Genomic DNA, 25,526 nt, shown 5'->3' on the forward strand with positions numbered 1-25,526 from the left:
ATATATATATATTCCTCACCTTTCTCTGTCTGCTCAACTTGCTTTTCTTTTACTTGACTTTTAGTTCCTTAAAGTGGGGCACTGTTTCCAGGCTGTACTGTCCCAAGCTTCAGGGGGTTACAGATAGTATGATTTAAGGAACAACAGGTTCTTCACTTGCCTGGCCTGTTCCCTGGTCTATAGATAACCCCAAGACAACTTGCTAATCAACCAGACAGCAAAACTTTGTGTGCTGTGGTTTTCAGCTTTGATGAGCCTGTGACCTTCCCCCACCTGGGCCACTGCTACTCAAGCCTACCTCCTGGTTCCCAACAGGGGTGAAAAACCCAAGTTCCACCTCAGCACCAGCAGAGACCCCTGTAATATTCCCCCTGCCAAGGGCTCAGCCCTCTCACCAGACCATGAGCTTAGTCCCAGACAACACTGGTGCTGCAGCTGATTCAGAGGCTCTGGGGGTCTCTTTCTCTGGCGAGGCCTTCCTGGGACTGGATCTGTGTTAGTGTGACTGTGGGGTTGTGCTTCACTCCTGTCTCAGCACAGCAGCTCCATCCTTCTGACCTTCCAAGCCATCCTTGGTTGGAAAATGATCTCAGAATGTTCTTCTGTGGATTTTGCTGCTCTGGGAATTGTCCTATGGCATTATTTGGAGTTTTTTGGAGTGATCATGTCATGAATTCGAGAGCTCACTGCCTTTCCTCCATTATCTTGGCTCTGCCCTGGAACCTCTCTATTTATTTTCATAAATATTCATCCATTTCATTTAGATTGTCAAATTTATTGGCATACAGTTGGGCAAAATAGCTCCTAATTATTGCTTTAGTTTCCATTTCATTGGTTGTGAAATCACCCCTTTCATTTTTGATACTGGTAATTTGGTTTTCTTCTTTCTTTTTTTTAATCAAATGAACCAAAGGTTTATCTATTTTATTGTTTTTTCATAAAACCAGCTGTTAGTTTTATTGATTAATTCTATAGTTTTCTGCTTTAAATTTTATTAATTTCTCCTTTGATTTTTCAGGATTTCTAATTTAGTATTTAATTGGGGATTTTTAATTTGTTATTTTTCTAGCTTTTTTAGTTGCGTGCCCAATTCACTGATCTCCTCTTTCTCTTTTTTATTCATGTAAGCATTTAGAGAAATAAAATTTCCCCTAAGCACTGCTTTGGCTGCATCCCATAGGTTTTGGTATGTTTTCTCATTATTGTCATTCTCTTGGATGAAGTTATTGATTGATTCTATGATTTGTTGTTTGACCCACTCATTCTTTAGGATGAGATTGTTTAGTTTCCAATTAATTTTCAGTCTATCTTTCCATGGCTCTTTATTACATGTAATTTTTATTGCATCATGATCTGAGAAGGATGCATTTACTATTTCTGCCTTTCTACATTTGACTATGAGGTTTTTGTGCCCTAATACATGGTCAATTTTTAGTATGTTCCATGTACTGCTGAGAAAAAGGTATATTCCTTTCTATCCCCATTCAGTTTTCTCCAGATATCTATCATATCTAACTTTTTTTTAATATTCTATTCACCTCTTTAACTTCTTTCTTATTTATTTTGTGGTTAGATTTATCTTATTCTGAGAGGGAAAGTTTCAGATCCCCCACTAGTTTTACTGTCCATGTCCTCTTGTAACTCATTTTAACTTCTCCCCTAGGAATTTGGATGCTATACCATTTGGTGCATACATGCTTAGTATTGATATTACTTCATTATCTATCATACCTTTTAGCAAGATGTAGTTTCCTTCCTTATCTCTTTAAATTAGATCTATTTTTGCTTTTGCTTTGTCTGGGATAAGAATTGCTACTCCTGCTTTTTTTACCTTAGCTGAAGCATAATATATTCTGCTCCAACCTTTTACCTTTACTCTGTGTGTATCTCTCTGCTTCAAATGTGTTTCTTGAAAACAACATATTGTAGGATTCTGATTTTTAATTCACTCTGCTATTCGCTTCCATTTTATGGGAGAGTTCATCCCATTCACATTCACAGTTAAGATTATTAACTATTTATTTCCCTCCATCCTCTTTTCCCCTTTGTTTGTACTCTTTTTTCCTTCTTTCACCCTATTCGTCTTAACCAATGTTTTGCTTCTGACCACTGCCTCCCTCAATCTTCCCTCCCTTTTATCAGCTGCCCTTCCTTTTCTTGCCCTTCCCCCCCTTTCTGCCCTCTCTTCTATTAATACCTCCCTTTTCCCCTTCCCCTTTTGCTTCCTTAAAGAGTAAGCAAAGTTCCTTTATACAAATGGGAGTATATTTTGTTTTCTCCCTGAACCAAATTTGATGAGAATAAGGTTGAAACAATGCTCACCCCTCCCTTTTTTCCCCAGTCTTCTTTTGTTCTGCCCCTTAAGTTTCTTTATATCATCACTTCAAAGTATAACAATACCATAATAGAGATACAGATCCCAAGAGTTAAAAGTATTATCCTCCCTCATAGGGATATAAGCAGTTTAACCTAATTTAACAACCTTCCCCACTCCCCACCTCTTGTTTACCTCTTTATACTTCTCAAGTCTTGTATTTGGAGATCAAATTTTCTGTTCAGTTCTGGTCTTATTCTCAGGAAGCCTTGGAAATCCCCTATTTCATTGAATGTCCATCCTTTCCCCTGAAAGAGAATCCTCATTTTTGCTGGATAGTTGATTATGGGTTGTAATCCAAGCTCCTTTGCCTTCCTGAATATCAGATTCCAAGCCCTGCAATCCTTTAATGTTGAAGCTGCCGGGTCCTGTGCAATCCTGACTGTGGCTCCATGATATTTAAATGGTTTCTTTCTGGCTGCTTGGAGTATTTTCTCCTTCACCTGATAATCCTTGAGTTTGGCTACAATATTCCTTGAAGTTTTTCTTTTGGGGATCTCTTTCAGGAGGTAATCAGTGGATTCTTTCAATGATGATTTTATTCTCTGATTCTACAATTTCAGGGCACTTCTCCTTGATAATTTCCTGGAATATGATGTCTAGACTCTTTTCTTGATCATGGCTTTCAGGTAGTCCAATAATTCTCAGATTATCTCTTGTGGATCTATTTCCTAGGTTAGTTGTTTTTCCAATGAGGTATTTCACATTTTCTTCTATTTTTTCAGTCTTTTAATTCTGCTTGGCAGATTCTTGGTGTCTCATGGAGTTATCAACTTCCATCTGCCCAATCTTAATTTTTAAGATATTATTTTCCTCAGTAAGCTTTTGCACCTCTTTTTCTATTTGGCCAATTTTTTCTCCCATTTGGCCATTTTGTTCTCTTATTTGGCCAATTGTATTTTTAAAGAATTGTTTTCCTCAGTCAATTTTTGTGATTCTTTTTGCAGTGTAACTCATTTCTCTCATTTCTTTTTCCATTTTTTCTTCTACCTCTCTCATTTGTTTTTTTGTTTTGTTTTGGTTTGTTTTTTTGGTGAGGCAATTGGGGTTAAGTGACTTGTGTAGGGTCACACAGCTAATAAGTGTTAAGTGTCTTAGGCCGGATTTGAACTCAGGTCCTCCTGACTTCAGGGCCGGTGCTCTATCCACTGCACCACCTAGCTGCCCCTCTCATTTGGTTTTTAAAAGCCTTTTTGAGCTCTTCAAAGAAGGCTTTTGGTCTTGAGACAAGATCATCTTCCTGCTTGAGTCTTCACTTGTAGACATTTTGACAATCTCATCTGAGTTTGAGTTTTGGTCTTCCCTTTCACCATAGAAGCTGTCAATGTTAAGGTCCTTTTTTTTTGTTTCTTGCTTATGTTGTAGTCTATTTTTAAACTTATAAAGTTGAAGTCTGTTCCTGGAGCACAGGGGTCACTGTTGCAAGCTTCTTACTGCTCTCAGCTGCCCCACTCTCAGCTATGTTGGGTTGTGGCAGTGTCAAGCTGCCCACTGAGTCAACCTGTGCTGATCCAAGCTGCCCACTGAGCTGAGCAGAGCTGAGATGCCCTCCCCTTTCACCCAAGTGACTTTTCCTGAAGTCTTCTAAATTATCTCAAGTAGGAAGATTGTGTCTCTCTGTCTTTTTGTAGGTTCTATAGTTCCCGAATCTGTTTAGAGGCTTGATTTAATGTTTTTGTTTTTGTTTTTTAGTGAGGCAATTGGGGTTAAGTGACTTGCCCAGGGTCACACAGCTAGTGTTAAGTGTCTGAGGCCAGATTTGAACTCAGGTACTCCTGACTCCAGGGCCGGTGCTCTATCCACTGTGCCACCTAGCTGCCCCCTTTAATGTTGTTTTTGAGGGAAACACAGGAAAGCTCAGGCAACTTCCTGGCTTCTCTCTGCCATCTTAATAATCTCTATTCACTTTCAACTCAAAAATCTATGACCCTGTGATCCTATGGGGTCTAAAAGATCTCCTGGACTTAGATCCCAAAACCCCAATTTCCCCAAAATGTACTCAACTCAAGCAGTCTAAGAAAGTTCTACTCTTCATTTTGGGTAGAGTTGACAGAACTTGTCAACTCCTTTAGTGCCAGGCCACTAAGGGTGCCTTTGCAGACACAGAGAAAAGCAAGAACCATGAAATCTCAGTGCAGGAAGGGACCTCAGAGGCCACTGAGTCACTGCCTTTCCTTTCAATGATGAGGACACTGAGGAGCAGAAGAGAACAGGGCCATATGCAAGGCCACTTGGCTGCAAAAGCATGGCTTGAACCCTGTTCTACTGACCCCTCAGCTGGTTCTCTTTCCATGATAGTCAGTCCCTCCCTCTGTGTTTGCTTTCTTTGGGTGGCCTCTTTTCAAAGACATTGCAGATCTCATTCATTGGCAATATGGTGAGAGAACAAAATAGTCAGGGGGGATAGGGGGGATTAGATTCTTCCTTGAGAGGAACAAAGAGGGGGAAGGGAGTAGCAGAGAAGGATATCATCCTCCATCACTGTGTACTTCTACCTAACCCCCTCCTCTGTTCTTTTACCAGGGTCTGTATCTGCTCTATCTTCTCTCCTTACCTCCTCCTCCAAGACTCCCCATCTTCTTTCCTGATCTCTCTCTCTCTCTCTCTCTCTCTCTCTCTCTCTCTCTCTCTCTCTCTCTCTCTTCTTATTGCTTTCTCTGTCTCTGTCTCTGTCTGTCTTTCTATCTCTCTCTTCTTCTTGGAATTATTGTGTTGTCTTGTCTGTATCTTTTATTTTCATATCTAGATACCTCTTATCTCTCTAGAAGAATGAAAGTAAGGACTCTTCCATCTGTACCTCTGAATCCCCAGGATGAAGCACAGGGCCTGGCCCATGGCAAGCACTTAATAAAGACTTGTAGAAATTGATTGAATAATGAATAACTGCATGTCCTTGTTGCCTACATACTCAGTGAAATCCTCCTTACTTCATGAAATCAATGGATATCAGCACACCACACCTCTTAGTGTTAACTAGTCCTAGGAAAATCTGGCATTAGGTGAAATAGCATTCCAGCATTGTGTATCAGACAAACAGGGCTGTATGGGGAAGGGGAAAACTGTTATATGGGGCAGGGAGAGACTCTCAGGGAAGCTATAAGCCAAGGGGAACAGGGCTTCCTGGGGAAGAATCAGGGCCCCCACAAACTGCGGTATCTGCCCATAAGGTAAGAACCCAGGATTCCCTGGCAACAGGTTGGGGGAAAGCTATGATGCCAATAATATCTTAATAACTTTTATCATCTGGGTATTCCCACTAGAATATGTGGCCTACGTGTAATGCTGAGTGATTCTGAGGAAAGGTGTAGGCAAACTTTAACTGGTTCAAGAAATAGGAATTGTTCTTATAACCCTTACACAGATGTGACAACCAACCACATTGTGGTACTCTATACCCTGTGGTTGGCTGTATTGATGATCTTGATTTATCACAGATTTTGTTCTTGCTTCCCAGTAACATGATTTTAATTGTTGTTTTTCAGGCCATGCCCAGTGCTTCAGAGAAGGGGAAAGCTGGTAAGTAACCACTTAGTGGTTGTTTATATCTCTGTGGTAACTGATTTTCCTACCTTAAATGGGGACATTCTAGGAGATGTCTCACACTTTCATATCTACCTGAGTTCAGGCCAAATGGAATTTTCATTTCTTTTCTTTTAATTCTGTCTTGCTGAAAAGGTGGGTGAAGATGGAGAAATCCCTGAATACTCAGGTGATATGTGGACAGGCATGGTTGGCTTGTGTACTTTTAGCAGTGTGAAAGTTTTTTCTGGAAGTTGAAAACTGTATGTGGATCAGTTTGTTCACTGTCTTTGGAAATTGATGATTACTGTTAGCTATGGTATGTGTTTTTCCTGTGGTGGTCCAAGAAGCCCTCACAATTTAAACCTGCACAACTAAGTGGAAGGGGGAGCACAGAGTTCAGAGCTAACAAGATGGACACTGTCCCACCACTTTCTGAATTCATCAGATCATGTCTAAAGCACCTGCCCAGGTCAGATCATGTGGCAGGACTTTAAACTTTTTCCACTCGCAACTCTGAGAAGTTTTTATGCAACTCCTGGTATAGAGGTATATAAAATAGGTAGACATTCTCAGGACCCCCACATTCAGTTATGTGACCCCATATGGGATTGCAACCTACAGTTTAAGAATCTTTGGTCTAGAGAGCCTGCCCAGATCAGATTGTGTCTACAGCATCTGCTGGGGTGAGCTCTGAGAGTCACGTAGAGAATGGAGGTGGGCTCCTAGGATGATGTGAGTGTAGGAAAGGTGAGAAGATTTGAGACTAAGCCTCATGGAGATCATATAAGGAAACTAGGGATGTTGGATATTAAAAAATGACTTAGGGACAAGAGGAGAGCTGTCATCAAGACTTCAAATGATTCTCAGAGGGGCAGCTAGGTTGCACAATGGATATAGCACCGGCCCTGGATTCAGGAGGACCTGAGTTCAAATCTAGACTGAGACACTTGACACTTTCTAGCTGTGTGACCCTGGGCAAGTCACTTAACCCCAATTACCTCACCAAAAAAAAAAAATCCATCAAATGATCCTCAGAGAATAGAACCAAGAACAGTAAGTACTTCACAAACCTTCACAGTCTGAGTCATACCATCATGGAAGCAGCTGCTTCATAAGGTCGTGAGGTCTCCATCACTAATGGTCTTTATGAGAAGAGTGCATGGTATTTGTCAGGGATATCCTAGATGAGATTCTTACTTTATATAAGGATTGAGTTGCTTGCCCTCTTTGGCCCCTGCTGATCCTGCAGTTTGATGACTAGATGATGGATAAATCGCAGCCTCTGAACCACTTTGGCGTTCCCTATTGACGACCACATAAATTCTTTCAGCACCACAATGACACCAACATATTTAAGGTTGTATTGTTTTTTCCCACTTGTAATAGGTATGTAACACCTTGTTATAATAATCCACTTGTTTTGAACCTAGAGGGCTAGCTTCAGGTCCATTTGGGGGTTTCCTCTTCTGTTGCTTTAGAGAACTGATTTTAGATTAAAAGTTTGCTGTTCAGTTGTGTTCGATTTCTTGTAACCTTATTTGGAGTTTTCTTGGAAGAGATCCTGGAGGGGTTGGCCATTTCCTTCTCCAGCTCATTTTACAGATGAGGAAACTGAAGCAAACAGGGTTAAGTGAATTGCCCAGGGTCACACAGCTAGTATGTGAAGCCTGATTTGAACTCAGGTTTTCTTGACTTGAGGCCCAGAATGCTAATCATTACACCACCTAGCTACCTCTGATGAAAAGTTAGGAATACAATTACAATAGCTTTGGGCCCCTAGTTAGGAAAATTACTAATATTTAAGTAGACATTTAGCTCTCTGCCTTAATTTACATTTGTATCATTCTCAAGCAGTTGATACAAAGTTCAGGTTACTAAAAATGTGTGGGGAATTTGAGGAATGAACAAACTTTTTCTCAGAACTTCCCTTGGTCTTTGAGGAAGTGGGTATAACTGGTGGCATCAGCCTGAGTCTTCTGCTCTGAGATGCCCATAGAGCCTATGGCCCTCTTCGGTATCACCCTTCTCTGGCCCAGCTCAGTTCTACTTCCTTTTTCTCCTTTCACTGGCTGGTGGTCCTTTCTGGCTCAACTCTGTGTATCACCACTCATTCTTTTCCACTGCCAGATTCCTATAATCTCTCCTTTGTCAGACTCTGGAATCTTCTGAAGTTCTGAATTGATCTGCTTTATAGGCAGCCTGCAGGACGTGGCCAAGTTTCCTCAGCCAATCAGAACACTTACATTCCATGTCACCTGGATCATCCAAGGACTTTTCTAATTTAATGACTTTGACTATTTCATGGGACTTGTTTTCATCCATCACTTAATTTAAGTGGGTGTGGTTTAGTCAATGGACCACAGTCCTTACTACGTACTTACTATGGTAGAGTAAAACCTGTATGTAATAAGGTAGTTAGGTGTGGTTGGGTAACTCCACGTGTGGACAGAATTTAAATAGGGGGAAATTCAGGAACCAAAAAGAAAGCACATGCGATGTACCCCTTTCCTCTCCCTCTTTATCCTAGGCTTCCAGCTCACAGTAAGGTAGGGGAAATCTGGCTTCACATTATAAATTTTCTTTCTTCTACTTCTTCTTCTCATCACCTTAGCCTGTCTTAGGGAATTGTCATAGACAACTACAGGGGGCTGGGCCCATTTTTCAGCTGTTTCCCCACCTGGCTCCTGGCTCCATCGATAATGGGCACTGGATGAATCTACCATGTTATTCTAAATTGCTTGGGCTCCCAATTCCTACTGCTCACCCTTAAATACACAAAAGTAAGCAGCAGCTGACACATTCTAAATCACACTAGGCTAAATGGTGGCAAAGGAAAGGACTGAAGTCCCAAGAAGAAAGGACAACCAGTGTGGACATGTTCTCCTGACAGAGAAGACTCCAAAGGAGTCAGGGAATTATCAACATCTGCCCTCACCCAGGCTTAGAGCTAAGAGAAGATGAATCTGTCCTTAAGGGTAGCAAGGGGTCATCTCACGCAAATGGACCCACTGGGTTCAGTACTTACTGGCCAGTCATTCTGGCCACAGCTGCACTGCTAATCAGGATAGCTGCTACTGGACCAGCACCTGCCACTTCTTTCAGTCTTTGAAGGAGAGAACAGAAATTCCAATGTGAAGCTCTTGATCTTGCAAAAGTCCACATGACCTCAAGATGGAGACAACCCAAACTTTCATTCTGGGGTCATGGCTTCCTCTTTCTTTGGATCTGCCCCAGGCCACATCAGGTCATGACTTCAGCTCCTAGTGAGGTCCTGGGAGAGTTGTGCCTGTCTTGGGGGTGATCCTGAGACAGTATCATACTGAAAGTTTCACAAAGTCATCCGAGGGGATAGCAGGAAACTCAGCTGTCTTTGAGATGGAGGAAGGAGTCTCTTCTTCCAGAGAGCCTCCTGGGAAGGGCATTTTCCTTCCATCTCACTGACCCCCCATTACATTTAATTAACACTTTTGTTTTCCAAGACATATTACACTTGGCTGTTGGAATGTCCACTTGTGACCCATATTTCCTCTCATCTTTGTGTCTGGTTCCATTTTTTCAGTTCTATATATATATTAGAGGGTAGAAGGAAAACATTAGAAGATCCAAGAGAAAATGGTCACTCATTTAATGGGATTGGGGGTTTTGCATAGCTCTTCCAGTAAAGTAGGAGGATAACTACACCCACTCATGCTATACCCCTAAATGACCTCGTGCTGCAGACTATGAGTATCACTCAGAAAGAGACTAAATAAGAGTGTCTGTTCTCCCTCCACTGTGTGGAGAGCAGAATATTCACTATGGCCCAGGAGTCACACACAACAGGCCAAAGAGGGCAGCTAGGTGGCACAGTGAATAAAGCACCAGCCCTGGATTCAGGAGGACCTGAGTTCAAATCCGGCCTCAGACACTTACACTTACTAGCTGTGTGACCTGGGCAAGTCATTTAACCCTCATTGCCCAGCAAAACAAAACAAAACAAAACAAAAAAAACAGACCTAAGACTGGTGTTGCTCTTGTTCCAGAAGCCCTGATGTCACTTCCCTTATAACTCCAGCCTTCACAGAATCATAGATTTAGATTGAGGCCATTGAGTTCAACCCATTTTACAGATGAGGAAACTAAGGCACAGAGATGAGCTGAGTCACCCAGGATCACATGGCTAGTAAGTATCTAAGGCAGAACTTGAGCTCAGGCCCTCCTGACCCCCAATTCCAGAACTCCACCCACTCAGGTTTTTCTGAAAGCACCCTGTTCATCATTTCTTATAGCACAACTTGTTTAGCAATTCCCCAATTGATGGTTCTTAATGGGGGCAATGGGGAGGGAGTTTCTACTCACCAAAGCTTCTACCCACCAAATACTGATTACACAAAGGAACATTACAAATGGTGAGTAAACAAATATATAGAGAACTGGATCAAATTTATAAGAGTACAAGTCATTCTCCAACTGATAAATAGTCAAAGGATATGAACAGGCAGTTTTCAGATGAAGAAATCAAAGTTGTCTATAGTCATATAGTCATGTAAAAATGCTCTAAATCACTATTAATTAGTGAAATGTGTATTAAAACCTCAAACCTTGGGGCAGCTAGGTGGCACAGTGGATAGAGCACCGGCCCAGGAGTCAGGAGTACCTGAGTTCAAATCTGGCCTCAGACACTTAACACTTACTAGCTGTGTGACCCTGGGCAAGTCACTCAACCCCAATGGCCTCACTTAAAAAAAAAAAAACCTCACACCTCACACCTATCAGCTTGACTAATATCACAGAAAAGGAACATGACAAATGTTGGAGACAGTGTGGGAAAACTGGGACACTAATGCACTGTTGGTAGAGTTGTGAACTGATCCAATCATTCTGGCTAACAATTTGGAACTATGTCCAAAGAACCATAAAACTGTGTATACCCTTTGAGCCAGCAATACAACAATATGCCTATATGTCAATACAACAACATGTCTATATGCCAAAGAGATTTTCTTTACAAAGGAAAAGGACTCATATGTACCAAAAGATTTATGGCAGCTCTTTTCATGGTGGCAGAGAATCAGAAATTGAGGCAATACCCATCAATTGGGAGAATGACTAAACAAGTTGTATTGTATGATTATTATGGAAACTTACATGAACTAATGTAAAGTGAAGTGAACCAGAACCAAGAAAACTTTGTACACAATAACAGCAACATTATACCATGATCAACTATGAATGACTTCGCTATTCTCAGCAATACAGTATCCAAGACTGTAAGGATTGGAATGATGCCACCTGCTGGAGACTTACTGTAGGAAAGCTCCAACATGAGGAGAGGACCTCTGAGGACAGGACCATGCGTTTTTTCTTAGGTGTCAGGAAGTGACTTGGCTTGTGGGAGGAAGAAGGGGGAGGCTGGGGCTCTGACTCGCTCTCTTTAGTCAGGACTCTGGTGGAGAGCGGAGCTAGGAATGCGCTCTCCCTTTAATAGATAGGTGAATCTAGGCCTTTCTCTTTCTCTTTACCAAATTTTTATTCTCCTTAATAAATGCTTAAAAGTCTAACTCTTGATAAAGCTTATAATTTATTGGCGACCACTCATTAGATATTTTAGACAGTATAGTTAGAATTTTAGCCCCTTACAAGACAATTCTGAAGGACTCATGATGAAAAATGTTCTCCACCTCCGAAGAAAGAACTGATAGAGTCAAACCAAATCAGCTGGACTCTGCACTATATTTGAATATTATAGAACTAGAACTGAACAGCCTCCCAGGAGGTTCTCTCTCCAGGTGTGGCTTCAAAGTCTGTATGCAATCAAACCCCTTAGGACCCAAACCCTCAGGACAGGTACACATTATTGTGGTCAGTAGACTCTCCACCAATCGGGAACCACTTCTCCTTCCATACTGCCTCAAGCTTAGGTGGGAGGAACTTTGTTATCCAGTGCAGGCCCAGTCCCACCCTCAACCTCCCCACAAAGAGAGGGGTTTGAATCCTGGAAGTATCGTTATGAATTATATAACTCTGAGCACGTAAGGACCTCAATTTCCCCATCTATACAATGAAAGAATTGTCATAGATCAGTTTCTTTTCTTTTCTTTTCTTTTCTTTTGTGTGGGGCAATGAGGGTTAAGTGATTTGCCCAGGGTCACACAGCTAGTACATGTCAAGTGTCTGAGGTCAGATTTGAACTCAGGTCTTCCTGAATCCAGGGCCGGTGCTTTATCTATTGGGCCACCTAGCTGCCTCCCATAGATCAGTTTCTTAACCTGCGGTCTGTGAACATTTTAAAAATACAATTTGATAACTTTATTTCAATGTAATGAATTGCCTTTGTAATCCTAAGCATTTTGTTTTATGCATTATTTTTTTGTTGTTTTTTTGTTTTGTTTTGGCAGGGCAATGAGGGTTAAGTGACTTGCCCAGGGTCACACAGCTAGTATGTGCCAAGTGTCTGAGGCCGAATTTGAGCTCAGGTCCTCCTGAATCCAGGGCCAGTGCTTTATCCACTGTGCCCCCTAGCTGTCCCCCTCCTTCTCTCTCATCCCCCAATCAGTTATGGAGTCCTGTCATTTCTACCATTATCATGCCTCTCATATATACCCCCTTCTCTGCTCTGACCCTGCCCCCACTTTGGTCTAGGCCCTCATCACTTAATGCCTGGACTATTGTAAGACCCCACGGGGGAGGCTGCCTGCCTTCAGTCTCTCCTCTCTCCGGTACATCCTCCATCTGCCAAATTAATCTTCCTTCAGCTCAGGTCTGTCCTGCTCTGTCCCATCTCCATCCCCTTTCAATAAAGTGTAACATTCCCGTCTACCTTTAGAATAAATTTGAAATCCTCCAGTCTGGCTTTTAGAGACCTTCAGAACTCAGTCCTTTCCACATTTCTGGTCTCCTTCCATCTTATTCCCCACCCTCATTTTGGGAGTCCCGTTTTATGCTGGTCTCCTGGCTTTTCCTCACGCGGGCTGTCCCAGCCCTCAGCTGAGCGTCTTCCCAGGCCTCCTCCCATCCCTGGAACTCTCAGTCTCCCTAACTCTGCCTCCTGGCTTCTTTCTAGTCCCCGCTAAAGTCCCTCCTTCTACAAGAAAACTACCCTGACCCGCCTGCTAATGCCTTCTGGTATATCCGTAGCTATTTGCACGTTGTCACCCCCACCTCCTAGGAAGAGATGAGGAAATGCTTGGATACCTCCCTTCATGGGGGTGCTGGGGACTGTGGATTCAAAAGGTGGAGGACACCACTCAGACACCATCAATTCATTAGCTGCTTTTCCTGAAACTTCTTAAAAAATAACCACCTTTATTATCAGGAAAGGCTAATTGGGTAGGGAAACTGCAATGTATATTCAAATATGAAGGTGATATTAAAAAGGAAAAAATGTGATTTAAAAAACCAAAAAGAGCCCTTTTCTCAGGCTTCATGGGAGATGCTTCTCCAAATGTCTTAAATCACTCTTCCAGTTAGAGCTCAGCCTTACACACACACACACTCACACACATACACACGCACTGTCCTACACACATGTGTAAGATCTGGAGCCTTGCCATAGCTCAGCTGGCTGTGAGCCCACATTCCACATCCTTGGTTCCCTTTTTCCCCACAGAAAGTGGATTCCGGCTTTGATGCAGTGGGTTGTCAAACTTCCTGGCTTCACTTCACTCTTGGTCAAAGGCTCTCTGGCTAGCCTCGTTTTTGTTTTGTTTTGTTTTGTTTTTTTATGAGGATGGAATTTAGGGTATGTCTTCATACAACCAACCACTCTGTTCTCTGAAAACGACTGTAAACTCACCCATGAAGGGTTGGTTTGGTCGCTGAGAGGAAATAACATTAAATCTTCCATATCCAGGAATTCCTAAGGACCACGAGTTGGCTTTTCTGAAAAGCCAGTCACTGTTGGCCTGCCAGGCACAGCCCTGTTATACAACGTGCAGGTTGTGTTCCGAGGTCTGCAGCTGGGAGGTGAGAAGGTGGGGGTCTGAGGGGTGGGGAGGAATGTGTCTGTCAGGCCATCAGTTATTGACGGGGCCAAACAGACGCCCTCAATGCCTTTCAAAGGGCCTGAGACGTGAGAGCTGAGTGTTTTTCAGGCACACCCCCCCCAACCCTCCAACCCCCCCCCCCCCCCCGCACTGAACACTTTTATCTCTTTGGTAAACAGTGATGGTTTCCTCCAAATAGAAAAGGCAGGCTGTGATAGAGCTAATTCTCCTCGGAAAGGGTGGCTATCAGCCAGGTCATATCCCCTGGAATGGATGATGCAAAATATCAGTGAAGGGGAGTGGGCAGACATCATTGTACTGAGGCTCTGTGGGCTTCTGTCAATAGAAAACATTTCCCTGTATCAATAGTCTCTACAGGATGACAGGCCAAGCAGAGTTTCCTCTTTCCTCAGTATCTGTGCCTTCCTTGGTCCGTGGGGGCTCCTCCTCCCTGATCACATACAGCCCTTCTCTATGACCTATTGTGACAGCCAGCCCTGGGTACCAGGTCTCTAGGGTCTCCCTCATGGGTAGACTGGCACTGGCATGACAATAGTAACTGCAATCATAATTATAGTTAACATTTATCTAGCACCCACTGAATGTACCAGGCACAGTGCTAAGCACTTTACAAATGTGATCACATTTGATTCTCACAACAACCCTGGGAGGTTATTCCCATTTTACAGTTGAGGAAACTGAGTCAGACAGAGGCTAAGTGACTTGTGCAGGGTCTCACAGCCAGTAAGTATCTGAGGCCAGATTCAAATTCAGGTCTTCATGACTCCACAACACAAATTACAATCTCATGGCTTCTCTTTGCTGTAGACATTGAGACTCTTCCCCCTGAATGCCAAATCACCATCAATCCAGGATTCCCTCCTGGCCCCCAAACTGACATTGACATTTGAAAACTACATGCATTGAATGCTATTTAGGGGGCTCAGGAAGTCTAACATTCAACCTTGAATTGGTTGAATGACTGGGTCCAAATGGCAGTCTTTAATTTGTAAACTTTAATCCAGAAGTGCATTGTATTGGGGGGGTGGGGAGTCTCTATTAGAGATTCTCAGGGATTGATCCTGGGTCCCAGCCTGCCACTGATCACTCAGATAGTTGCACAGAGGGTGTGACTATCACCTGTACAGATAGTCTAAAACTGGGAGGGAGAGCTAAGGCTGGGCATGGAAGAGTCAGACCTGAACCATTCCTATAGTTCAGTCCAATTTTTCTGAGTCCAAAATTATCTCAGCAGGTGAGAACAATGGGCTAAAACTTTTGAGATGAAAATGCCCTGGCCCGAATCTATCTCTAGGGACAGATCCCATGATTCCAAATGTGAAGCCCTAGGCATAGTTTAAAAAAATAACAAATCCCCCGGTAGAGGTACAGGAAGGGGGAATCTTCCTGGAGAGCCCCAGGAGAGAACTTGCAGGAGAAGGGCAACTGCAATGTTAGAAATCGTAATAATCATAATGATTGCTACTTGTTGCCTGTATATTTATTGCTCCAAAGCTTGCGAACTATCTTGCATTTGTAATCTCACCAAACCCTGACAACAACCTTGGGAAGCAGGTGCCATGAATATGCCCATTTGACAGATGGGGACTCTGAGACTGAGAGACAAGTGGAGTGACTTGTCCAGAGCTGGATCCTCAAGACCCTCTGCCCAGCGACCCACTCACTCCTTTCCTATGATTACGGTTGTAATACCTCCACTCTCCCTAAAGAACTATTAAAGACTCATTTTATCTTTCTTAATAACGAATTATATTCCCATAACACTCTGAGGGTCTCAAGGCACCGACTGGGTTATGATTTGAGCCATTCTCTTGACCGTGACCTTGACCTGGGCCTGCTTCCCATTGGCCTTGTGCAGTCTGTGCTTCACCCTGTGGGGCCAAGAAGAAGAGAGCTCAGCGAGCAGCAGTTCCAGGGTCAAAGCCAATCTGGAACATTTCTCCCAATAGCCGCCCACCCAGGCCCATCCCAGAAGATTCCAGGCTCAATTTCCATTGGAAATAAAAGTCCCTCTGCTCTGAATCTTCACAGAAGCCTCGGCCCAAGCCATTTTCAGCCCTGAGCCCAGACAGGAAATTTCTGCTACTTTCAAGCACATTGAGCTAGGCTAAAAAAAGAGATGAGGAATGAACCTCGTGGCTGACTTTTTCCAGGCTCAGCAGGGAGTGAGCCAACAGAATGCCACGGATGCCTCCTCTTCCCCAGGCCCTCGCCACATCTGTGACCACATTGCCTGCCCAGTGCCGCTTCTGCTGCTAGTGTCTAGGACTCCAACACACCTTGCTCAGTTGTCTGAGTCCAAAGCACCCTGATGTTTCTGAGGGGCTGAAGTATCAGAAGTGAGAAGCTGTCCCTGCGTCCAACTAGAGAATGCCTGAGGCAGGGGAGGAAGTCACCCCCAAGCCATTGCCTCCCCCAAGCTATCAAGTGGGGACCTGCACCACAATGGCCATGCTTATGAAGGCAAGATGGGCATGGGCACCTGCAGGTCACCTTCGACATAGGGGTAGGGGGCTCCACAAGGTCAACTCTAACTCAAACTTGGACAAAAGAAGAAATGAACCAACCAAGCCCATTCCTAATTCTATTAACAAGGCACTCTGCCCAAGATGAACATCCCCAATTTAAAACCCTTAAGGAAGAGGTAACTCTGTCCTCCCAGAGGTGGACACAGGTTGTACACAATTTACTGAGGCCGAAAAAGTGATTTTAAAGTTACTTCTTCCAAACCCAGGATGTATTTTTTATGCAGACTATTATGAGTGCCATTAGGTTCCTGTGCTAGCCCACAGCAGGGGGCGCACTTGGTGTCTGTAGTAGCTTGCCCCAGGAAGCAGAAGAGCTGAGTTCTAATCCCATTCTGCCACTGTCTAGCAGTATGTCTTGAGAAGCCACTCTTCCTCTGGGTCTTAGACTGTATGATTGGACTAAAGTGCCTCTGAGATCCTGTTCACATCCAGATCAAAGACCCCTGGTCCTTTCTGAGGCACTTGGCACCGCACACAGCCATTGTGGATGCACGCTGCTTCACGGTGAATGTGGGATGGTGAAGGACCTGCTGGTGGGACTAAAGTTTAGATGAGAAGAAACCGAGTCTCAGAGAGGCGAAGGGGGTGTGTGCCCAATGTCACACACAAGTGTTGTGACATACAGAATTAAACGTGGTCACCTATTACTGTCCCAAACGTAGGGAAAATGAGCTGGGGTTTATCATATATTTGTTACATAGAAATTAGAGGTTTATGCACCAGTTTGGGGCATTAAGCATTTATTAAAGTATATTAAATATTAGTAAAGAGAAAACACATGGCTCTGAAAGATAGGAAAGCCTAGAGAAGCCTAGAGAAGAGAGTAAATGGGCTGCCTCTGCACTCACCCTGGCGCCAAAGAGAGCTAGTCTCTGTGCAAACTCACTGAGGGCAGGAGCAGAGCCGACCCATAAACCTTGTTCAAAGCTCATTGGCTAGCATCACTCCAATCTTCACTGGATCTGAGGGCAGTTGGGGCAGTCATGCTGATGTCAGAGCCCAGAGAACAGGTCCTCTGGTGGGAACAAGGCTTTCAGGGAGGTGTGGTTTGGGAGCCCCTGGAAGTCCCCAAATCCCTATTATTTTCTCACTGGGTCAGGATTTGAACCCAGGCCTTCATTCAGAGTGAACTGTCTTTCCAATCCAGTGTCTGTCAGACAATTAGTCAACAAACATTTATTAAACACTTACATATTCTGTGCTCGGCAACATGCGAAGAGCAGGGGATGTCCTGCCCTCAAAGCACTCCCATTCTAGTGGGGAAACAGCACAGAATCAGTTGTACACATGCTGGATAGGTACAGCCTAAATGGAAAATGATCTCAGAGGGAAGGGGGTGGGGCAGGGATTAGGGTTAGGCTTTATTCAGAAGCTCCACCAAAGTTAAGTACATGAGTCACCAAGGAAAATCAAAAAGAAAGCTGGGGTGTGGTGGTAAATGTTTAACAACCAGCTTTCCAGAAAGTGGGATGGTGGGAGAGAGTTAATCCCTCCAAGCTGGTCTCACTTTAAATTAAATGGACATCATTAACATTTTCTCCGTGACATTCCAAAGTCTAGACAATCCACAGAACAATAAATCGGGCCTGGTCTGTGGTATTTACTGATTTCTGACCTGCAAATGCTCACACTGCAGATCTCCCCCTGGTCCTCGCCAGCACCAGCGGTCCCACCACACTGTTGGACATCTCTCTCTCTCTCCTCCTTGCCAAGGCTGTGGTGGGTGGACTTGTAGGCAGCCAGCTCTGGTGGAGCTAGAATTGCACTCACTCATGGGTGTTGGGAAGGAAGGTTGGGAGGATGTGTCTGTGGCTGGGCATTGAACCCAGGCCTTCCTGTTTCCACAGCCAGCACCTTCCTCTTCTCACACTTTAAAATGCACGTCCCCACCAGAAAGAGCATCATAAAGATGGCCTGGTGTCCATTCCACATGTATGGGCTCAGAGGGGCCAGGGCAAAGGATGGGCCCTGGGCCTGTATCAGGAGGCCTGAGCTCTGGGACCTGCAGACAGTCACTTGCACCATCTATTCCTCAGTTTCCTCAGCTGTGAACTAGGGATACTCCTCTTTTCAGGAACCTATCACTTCATCTCTGCCCTTCCATTTCCCCAGATGTCACAGTCACATTTGCTCCTTTGAACTACCTGGCTCCCAGGTGAGGGGAGATTAAATGATTTGGTCCATATAGAGCATCCCTGAAGATAGAAGGCTGCTTGGGTAGATAGCCAATGATGGATGGATGGATGGATCTCATTACCATTGTTCTTGTTGGCTTGGAACCCTGAGTCATCTCAGCGGCTTTGGAAACAGAGGTCTTCTCTAAACTATAGTCAAGAAAATATTTCTCAGGGCCCCAGCAAGCCTGCTCATGCAGGAATGCAGAGAGGGAAAAGGAGCTTTGGCCTTTTCCATCTATGACATCTCAAAGACCAATCAAAAAGTAGCCAAAGGTAAAAGAAGCAACCTTCAATTCCCCTTGGATAGACAGATGGCCTGTGTGAGCCAAAGAGCCTTGAAGCCACACCCTCATTCCCAGCACAGACCACAGCCCTTCCCCATGGTCTCTCCCCTTCTTCCCTAGTTAGGCAGAGCTTCAGAGAATGGGGAGTCTGTCACCAGACTCAGGCCTGGGTCCTTCCTGGGAATCAAAAAGCTCTGGCCAGGCCCAATTCATGGGAGTGGGGTGGGGGAGTCATATTTCCCAAGTCTCCTGAGCCAAGGTGCCCTGGTATAGGAATTTTGTTCTGAACTCTTCCTAACCAACTTTCTGGCCCACTGACCCACCCTCCTTGGGGGTCCCCACCAGAATTGTCCACATCTTCCCATAGTCAAAGGTCAACCTTCTGGCTGGCCCTCCTCTTGCTGCCCCACCCCCAGCCAAATGCCTCAGTCCTAGCTTGCCAGCTGCAGCCCAATGGAGGTGCTAAGAGGAAAAGGGGCCACTCAGATCAATTCTCACTAAGGTGTGAATAACCCACAGACTTCACCTGGCTGGGGTTTTGTACATTTCAAAGGAGGAGTCCTTTAGACAGTTGAGTCTACCTAGCCTGGGGGGGTAGGGTGCTAAAGAGATTGCACCTCCTCCTTTTCTCTTCCCTGGCCAGTGGACTAGGAGGCCCCCAGACACCTGGTCTTCAAGTTCCTCTCTAAAGGGATGCTGAGTACTGGCCAAAGCTGACACAGATGGTCACCCTGTCAGAGTGGGAAGGGAGCTCAGAGATGATTCTGCATAGACCCTTCCCCTTATTAGATAAGAAGCTAAAGGCCATGGAGAGAGAGAGGAAGGTGAATGATAGACATGGGGCCAGAGTGGAAATTACTACATGCTCAAGAGCAGGAGCACACACACACACACACACACACACATACAGATTTGCTTTTTCACCAAAGCTTGGCTTTGCTTTTCTTTCTTTTTGGCTCTGTGTGTGTATGTATACACGCCCATACATATATATTGTACATGCAGTTTTTTGTCTCTTCTGTTTCATTGATGTATTTTGTTTTTAGATCACAAACGTCTAGGACAGTGCCTGGCATGTAGTAGGTTCTTAATGAATTTTGAGTGACATTGACTTTTCCAATTACTCCCAGTCTCTGGTAACAAAGTGAAACAGGTAGAACTAAAAACACAGGGACCTCCTCTGACAGCATGGCAGCAGCCCACAGCTGTAGCCCCTCCCCCATCTCTTTTCTCACCTCATCGCACCATTGAGAGAGGGGAGGGGAAAAGCACTTTTTTCTAACAAATATGTTACATACTGTGCTGAAAGAAATGAGGAAATGGCTGATTTGGGGAGGGGAGGAAGGTGGGAAGGCTGAAGGGAGCAAATTCTGGAGAATGGTAGATACTGCGATGCCAGTATCACAAAGAGGATCAGCTCTGAGGCCTTTTATCAACTGATGCAAAAGGAAATGAGCAGAACCAGAAGAACAATCCATCCGGGAACAACGCTGTAAAAACCTAACGCCCCCATAAACTGAAAGAGCTCTCAGCAGCCCTCTGACGGGTGTGACTCCAGAGGATGGATGATGAAGCGTTATCTCTATGACAGGGGTGAACAGGGACTCGGAAAAAATCTTTGCATACCCATTGGGCAGGTTTGTTTTTCTCCTTCTCTGCCAGAGCTTTTCAAGGTCACTTATTTATGGAATAAATCCTGAAATTGCATTTCTCTGCTTTCTAAGAGCTCTTTCCCCAACCCCAGGACCAGGGCAGAACCGGCTGCTATTGTGGAGAGAGGTAGAAGATAAGACAGAATCAGGCAGAAAAGTGGGCAGAGCCTCCGGGTGTGCACGTGTACCTAGGCTAGGATCTTCCCTACCCTTGATCTTCCCAGAAGGCCGGGCTCTGTCAGAATCAGCTATCCACTCTCCCTGCTCCAGAGGAGCTGCAACCCTTGGGGCTGAGTGGGAGAGCCCTCAAATCCTACAGTGGCTGAGCTGCCGCCGCAGACTCCTGTCACTGTTTTCTCTCCCTTCCCCTTCCCCTTTTCTTTGCTCAAAGAGCTACAGACTTAGAGCTCTGGTAGGGCTTCCCTTCTTATCTTTGTACCAATGTGGCCCATTCCCCGTCTTTCCAAATGAAATATCCCTTTTCAATCTCCCCAAACCCAACCATCCATCCCTCTGTCCAACCAATCATTCAAGAAATATTTATGAAGTTCTTGACATCAATTAAATGTTTAATACATGCTTGCTAATAGTTGATTGAAGTGCTGTTTGTAGAGCGCTGTGCTGGGTTCAAGTTGGGGGAGGGTTGTATAAAGGCAAGATCCCCACCAGGAATATATTGATAAACACTGGTAAATTGGGATGGGGGGAGGGGTGGTGTGTACCCACAACACACTAAGTGTAACTTGCAGTATTAATATTTTTTTAGGTCTACACAGTCAACATAACAATAAATCGACTGTTGTAGAGGTCATTGATTTCCAAGGTGTAAATGCTCATGCTGAAAATTTAACAACCAGTTCAGTAACACCTGAGTTCAAATCCTGCCTTATTCACTTACTAGTTTCAGGACCCTGGGATTAAGGCATTTAACCTCTAAAGGCATGAAACTTTTATCAGTCTATTTCTTCCTAAAATGAGAATAATAACAGCACCCACCTTGCAGCATTGTTGTAAGGATTCAATTAGATAACGTATGTCAAGGAGCAGTTAGGTGGCAGAGTGTATAGAGTGCCAGTCTGGATTTAGTTCAATATCTGGCCTTATACACTAGCTTTGTGACCCATGGTGAGCCAGTTAACCTTGTAGGCTTCAGTTTCCTCTTCTGTAAAATGAGCTGGAGAAGAAGGCAAATCACCCCAGTATCTTTACCAAGAAGAGCTCCAAATGGGGTCACAAAGTGTTGGACATGACTGAATAAAAATATCAAGTGCTTCATTACTACTAGCTATAATTACAGAGTAGTATTTTACTATGCATTATTTTAATGCATAACAAAATAATAGTAAAAAAAATCACTTGCAGTAGTTAAAAATTATAAAATGTCAAGGGAAACAAGATTTTTTAAAAGTAGGAGTGAAAGGAGAATGGTATTTCTAGACCCAAAACTATATTATAAAGTAGTAATCATCAAAATACTTTGGTACTGGTTAAAATAAATTAGGAAACGTGATTTGTGTAATAGATTAGAAAAGAAAGAGTCAGAACCCAGAGTCAATAACCCAGGACTTTATAAAGCCAAGAACCTCGATTAGTATGGGGAAACCTCCCTATTTGACAAAAAAAAAAAATCGTGGGAAAACTAGAAGGCAATTTGGTACGATCCAGTTGTAGAACAAATCATACACAATTTACCACAATGAAATCAAACTGGCTGTGGATTGTGCCACAAAAATAAAATATTTTTTAAAATTTAAAAAGAAACCAAAGAAGAGATCTTTTACATCTATGGCTAGAGGGTGAACTCTCAAGGAAGAACAGAGTAGAGATTATCACAAAAGACAAAATCTATCATTCTGATTACACTAATTTGAAGAGTTTTTTCATGAACAACAATAACACAACTGGAATGAGAATAGCAGCAATTGATTTGGGGGGAAAATCTTTGTATCAAATGTCTCATAGGGCCTAAGATCCAAGATAAACAGGCAACTACCAGAAATGTGTAAGACCACAAGCCATTCCTTACAGGCTAAGTATTGTAGTCAAAAGCTATGAACAAGCGGTTTTCCAAAAGGAAAATCACAAACTATTTACAAACCATATGAAACATTGTTCCAAATCACTAATGATAAGAGAAATGATCACAGCAACTCTGAGGTTTCATCTCCCACACAACAAATGGAAATGATGAGAATAGTCAATGTTAGGAAGGTTGTGGAAGGACAGACACATTAATGCATTGTTGGTGGAGCTGCAAATTGGTTCAACCATTCTGGAAGATTATTTGGAAATTATTGTAAGAAAATAATTAACTTGTCCATATGCTTTGACTCAGAAATTCCACAGCTAAACATATACTACAAGGGAGGTACCTCAGTGTGATGGAATATTATCTTATTGTCAGAAATGATGATTATATAGAATCCAGAGAATCATAGGAAGACTTATATGAACTGATGCAAAGCAAAGCCATGAAAATATCCACAACTACAACAAAGGAAACAGAAAGAACAGCAACCACAAAACAAAGCTTAGTGAATGCTAGTAGACTGCCTGATAAGATGAGCAGCTCCCCTTCCAACTTACTTGCAGAAATGGGGGATTATGGGCATAGAGCACTACATTTAATGTCACGTTGTTGGGATGTTGGTTAATTTGCTGAAGTTTTTTTTTCTCTTTTAATTATATATATAGGGGCAGCTAGGTGGCGCAGTGGATAGAGCTCCGGCCTTGGAGTCAGGAGTACCTGAGTTCAAATCCGGCCTCAGACAATTAACACTTACTAGCTGTGTGACCCTGGGCAAGTCACTTAACCCCAATTGCCTCACTAAAAAAAATAAAATAAAATAAAATAAAATTTAAAAAATAAAATAATTATATATATGTATGTATGTATGTATGTATAGGAATGAAATGGCTCTCTGGGGAGAGGGGTCATGTAAAATAGACAGTGGTCCTTCTGAGGAGGAAAAAAAATAATAAATTAAAACTGTACTCTCTTAGGAAAAGGGAAAAGAAAGAGACTGAGACCCTGGTCTGGTAAATGGCAAAGAGCCTACTCTTAGATGTCCCACCTTATTCCGTGAGGCTTTTGACTATGGCCGCCTCTCATCACCCTAGCAGCAGATTCTCAGTGCCAGGCAGGTGTGGAGCCCTCCAGAGCCAAAGGCAATGCCCTCCCCACTAGCCCTTTCTTTGCTGGGCTCCTTCTCATGAGCCAAGGGCTCCATTCTGTCAGAGACCTCAAGCCGGCTCATAATGGACATTCCACATGCCTCCCAAATGCCCATCTCTTTATTAACCAGGTCACTGTTATTAGCCCCAAACCCAAAACACACAAACAAAACCAGCCTTGACCTTTAGGAATCCCCAGGGTTTAAACCCTAAGTCACTTCTGCTCCCCCAGGTAGATGAGGGAAGAGGGGGCAAAATCACAGAGGAAAGCTAAGCTCAAGAGATAAGCTTGATAGGTCTTCTATTTAACCACATCACTTGTCTTTTCACATGTAGCCAGAATCATCCCCAGGTTGGGGGGGTGGTATCTTTTATGCGGGAGTAGCTGAGTATCCCGAAATCTTAGTTTTAAGGGACCTCAGAGGCCAAAGACCACTCAGACCTAAAGAAGCTTCATCCCCAAATGGGACAGTAACACAGCCTGCCCTGCTTGGAGAAATGGGTCATTCTCACTTCCCAGGTCACCCTCTATCTCTGAGAGCTGGAGGGTACTATCTAGTCTCTCTCTCTCCTCCCTGGTTTCACAGATGGGGAAATTAAGGCAGCCCAGAAAAGGAAAGGGATTGGCCCAAAGCTCTACAGGTATCGAGTAGCAGCTCATCATTCGAACTCATTTGACCAAAGAGCAGTGCTCTCTGCACAGCAAGGCGCCCACCCCTGCGGCCCCTGTCTCACCCGCCCCCAGTCCTGAAAGTTGCGGCTGCCTGTCCCAGAGCCGTGGCGTTTTCCTGGAAAATCAGGGGTGCAAACTCCAGTAAGGGCAGCTGCCGCTAGAAATCCCAGCCCATTGGCCTGCCGCAGCGAGGCGGGGGAGCGGTGCACTGAACCAGCTCATCTGGAAGGCTTTCCAGATGCTGCGGAGCCTGGCAGGCTTCCAGCAGGGAGCCTGCAGTCCCTGTCTGCCGCCGCCGATGCCGCCGCCGATGCCGCCGCCGCAGTGAGAGCCGCAGTGCCAGATTCCCGAAGGGGAACCCTCTCCCACCCCCATCCCCGCTCCCCAGCTTGCCAGCCTGCTTCCCCTTCTCCTCCCCTCCCCCAGTTCCCTCTCTCCCTCTCTCCCTCTCTCTCTCTCTCTCTCTCTCTCTCTCTCTCTCTCTCTCTCTCTCTCTCTCTCTCTCTCTCTCTCTCTCTCTCTCTCTTTCCCTCTCTCTTCCTCTCTCTCCCTCTCCCCCCCCCCTCTCCCCTTCAACCCCTTCCCTCTCCCCACCAGGTACAGCAGGCAACATCCATCCATCCATCCATCCATCTACCCTCCTCCAGGAGGAAGATGCAAGGCCAAGGGGCAGAGATGTTGTGGGTGGGCAACACTCTGCCCCGCAGGATGGAACGACCCCAGAAGGCCCCTCTGAGAAGGTCCTTCAGTGACCATATCCGAGACTCCACTGCTAGAGCCCTGGATGCTATCTGGAAAAACTCAAGAGAGAGACGTCTGGCAGGTGAGGGGCAGAGGGGGAAGCAGGCTGGCCAGAGACGAGAAAGAAGCAGCTGAGTGGTGCTAGCTGGCATTGACCTGGGAGCCTCCTAGTCTCCTCAGTTGTGCCCTGCCCCACCCTGGCAGCTTCCCCTGCTCTTGGGTGCTGGGCAAAGGCTGGATATTTTTAGAGGAGGTTACCTGACTGGGGGAGGGGGAGGGGGGGATTGAGTGTGAGATTTTTAACCTTGATCAAGTCATGTCCATCTCAGTCCCTGCAGTCAGTGGTATTGGAGTTTTCCATAGTACAGATCCCTGAGGTGGCCCCCTTTTCTGAGAATGTGACTCAGCTCCTGGGC

The 25,526-nt window shown here is 44.4% G+C and overlaps 1 protein-coding gene across 2 annotated transcripts in view; it reads left to right on the forward strand.

The window, feature by feature from the left end:
* Positions 1 to 25,526, forward strand: part of DLC1 (DLC1 Rho GTPase activating protein) — a 208,890-nt gene that overhangs the window by 71,709 nt on the left and 111,655 nt on the right. The window contains exon 4 of one of the 2 annotated variants that reach the window (XM_043972513.1): positions 5,857 to 5,890. In XM_043972513.1, coding sequence (XP_043828448.1) covers positions 5,857 to 5,890 — 34 coding nt within the window. Of the gene's footprint in view, positions 1 to 5,856; positions 5,891 to 24,975; positions 25,193 to 25,526 lie in introns of those variants that run through there. The other variant, XM_043972514.1, reaches the window with a different exon arrangement.

The sequence above is a fragment of the Dromiciops gliroides genome, chromosome 6, assembly GCF_019393635.1.
Source record: "Dromiciops gliroides isolate mDroGli1 chromosome 6, mDroGli1.pri, whole genome shotgun sequence".
Lineage (NCBI taxonomy): Eukaryota > Metazoa > Chordata > Mammalia > Microbiotheria > Microbiotheriidae > Dromiciops > Dromiciops gliroides.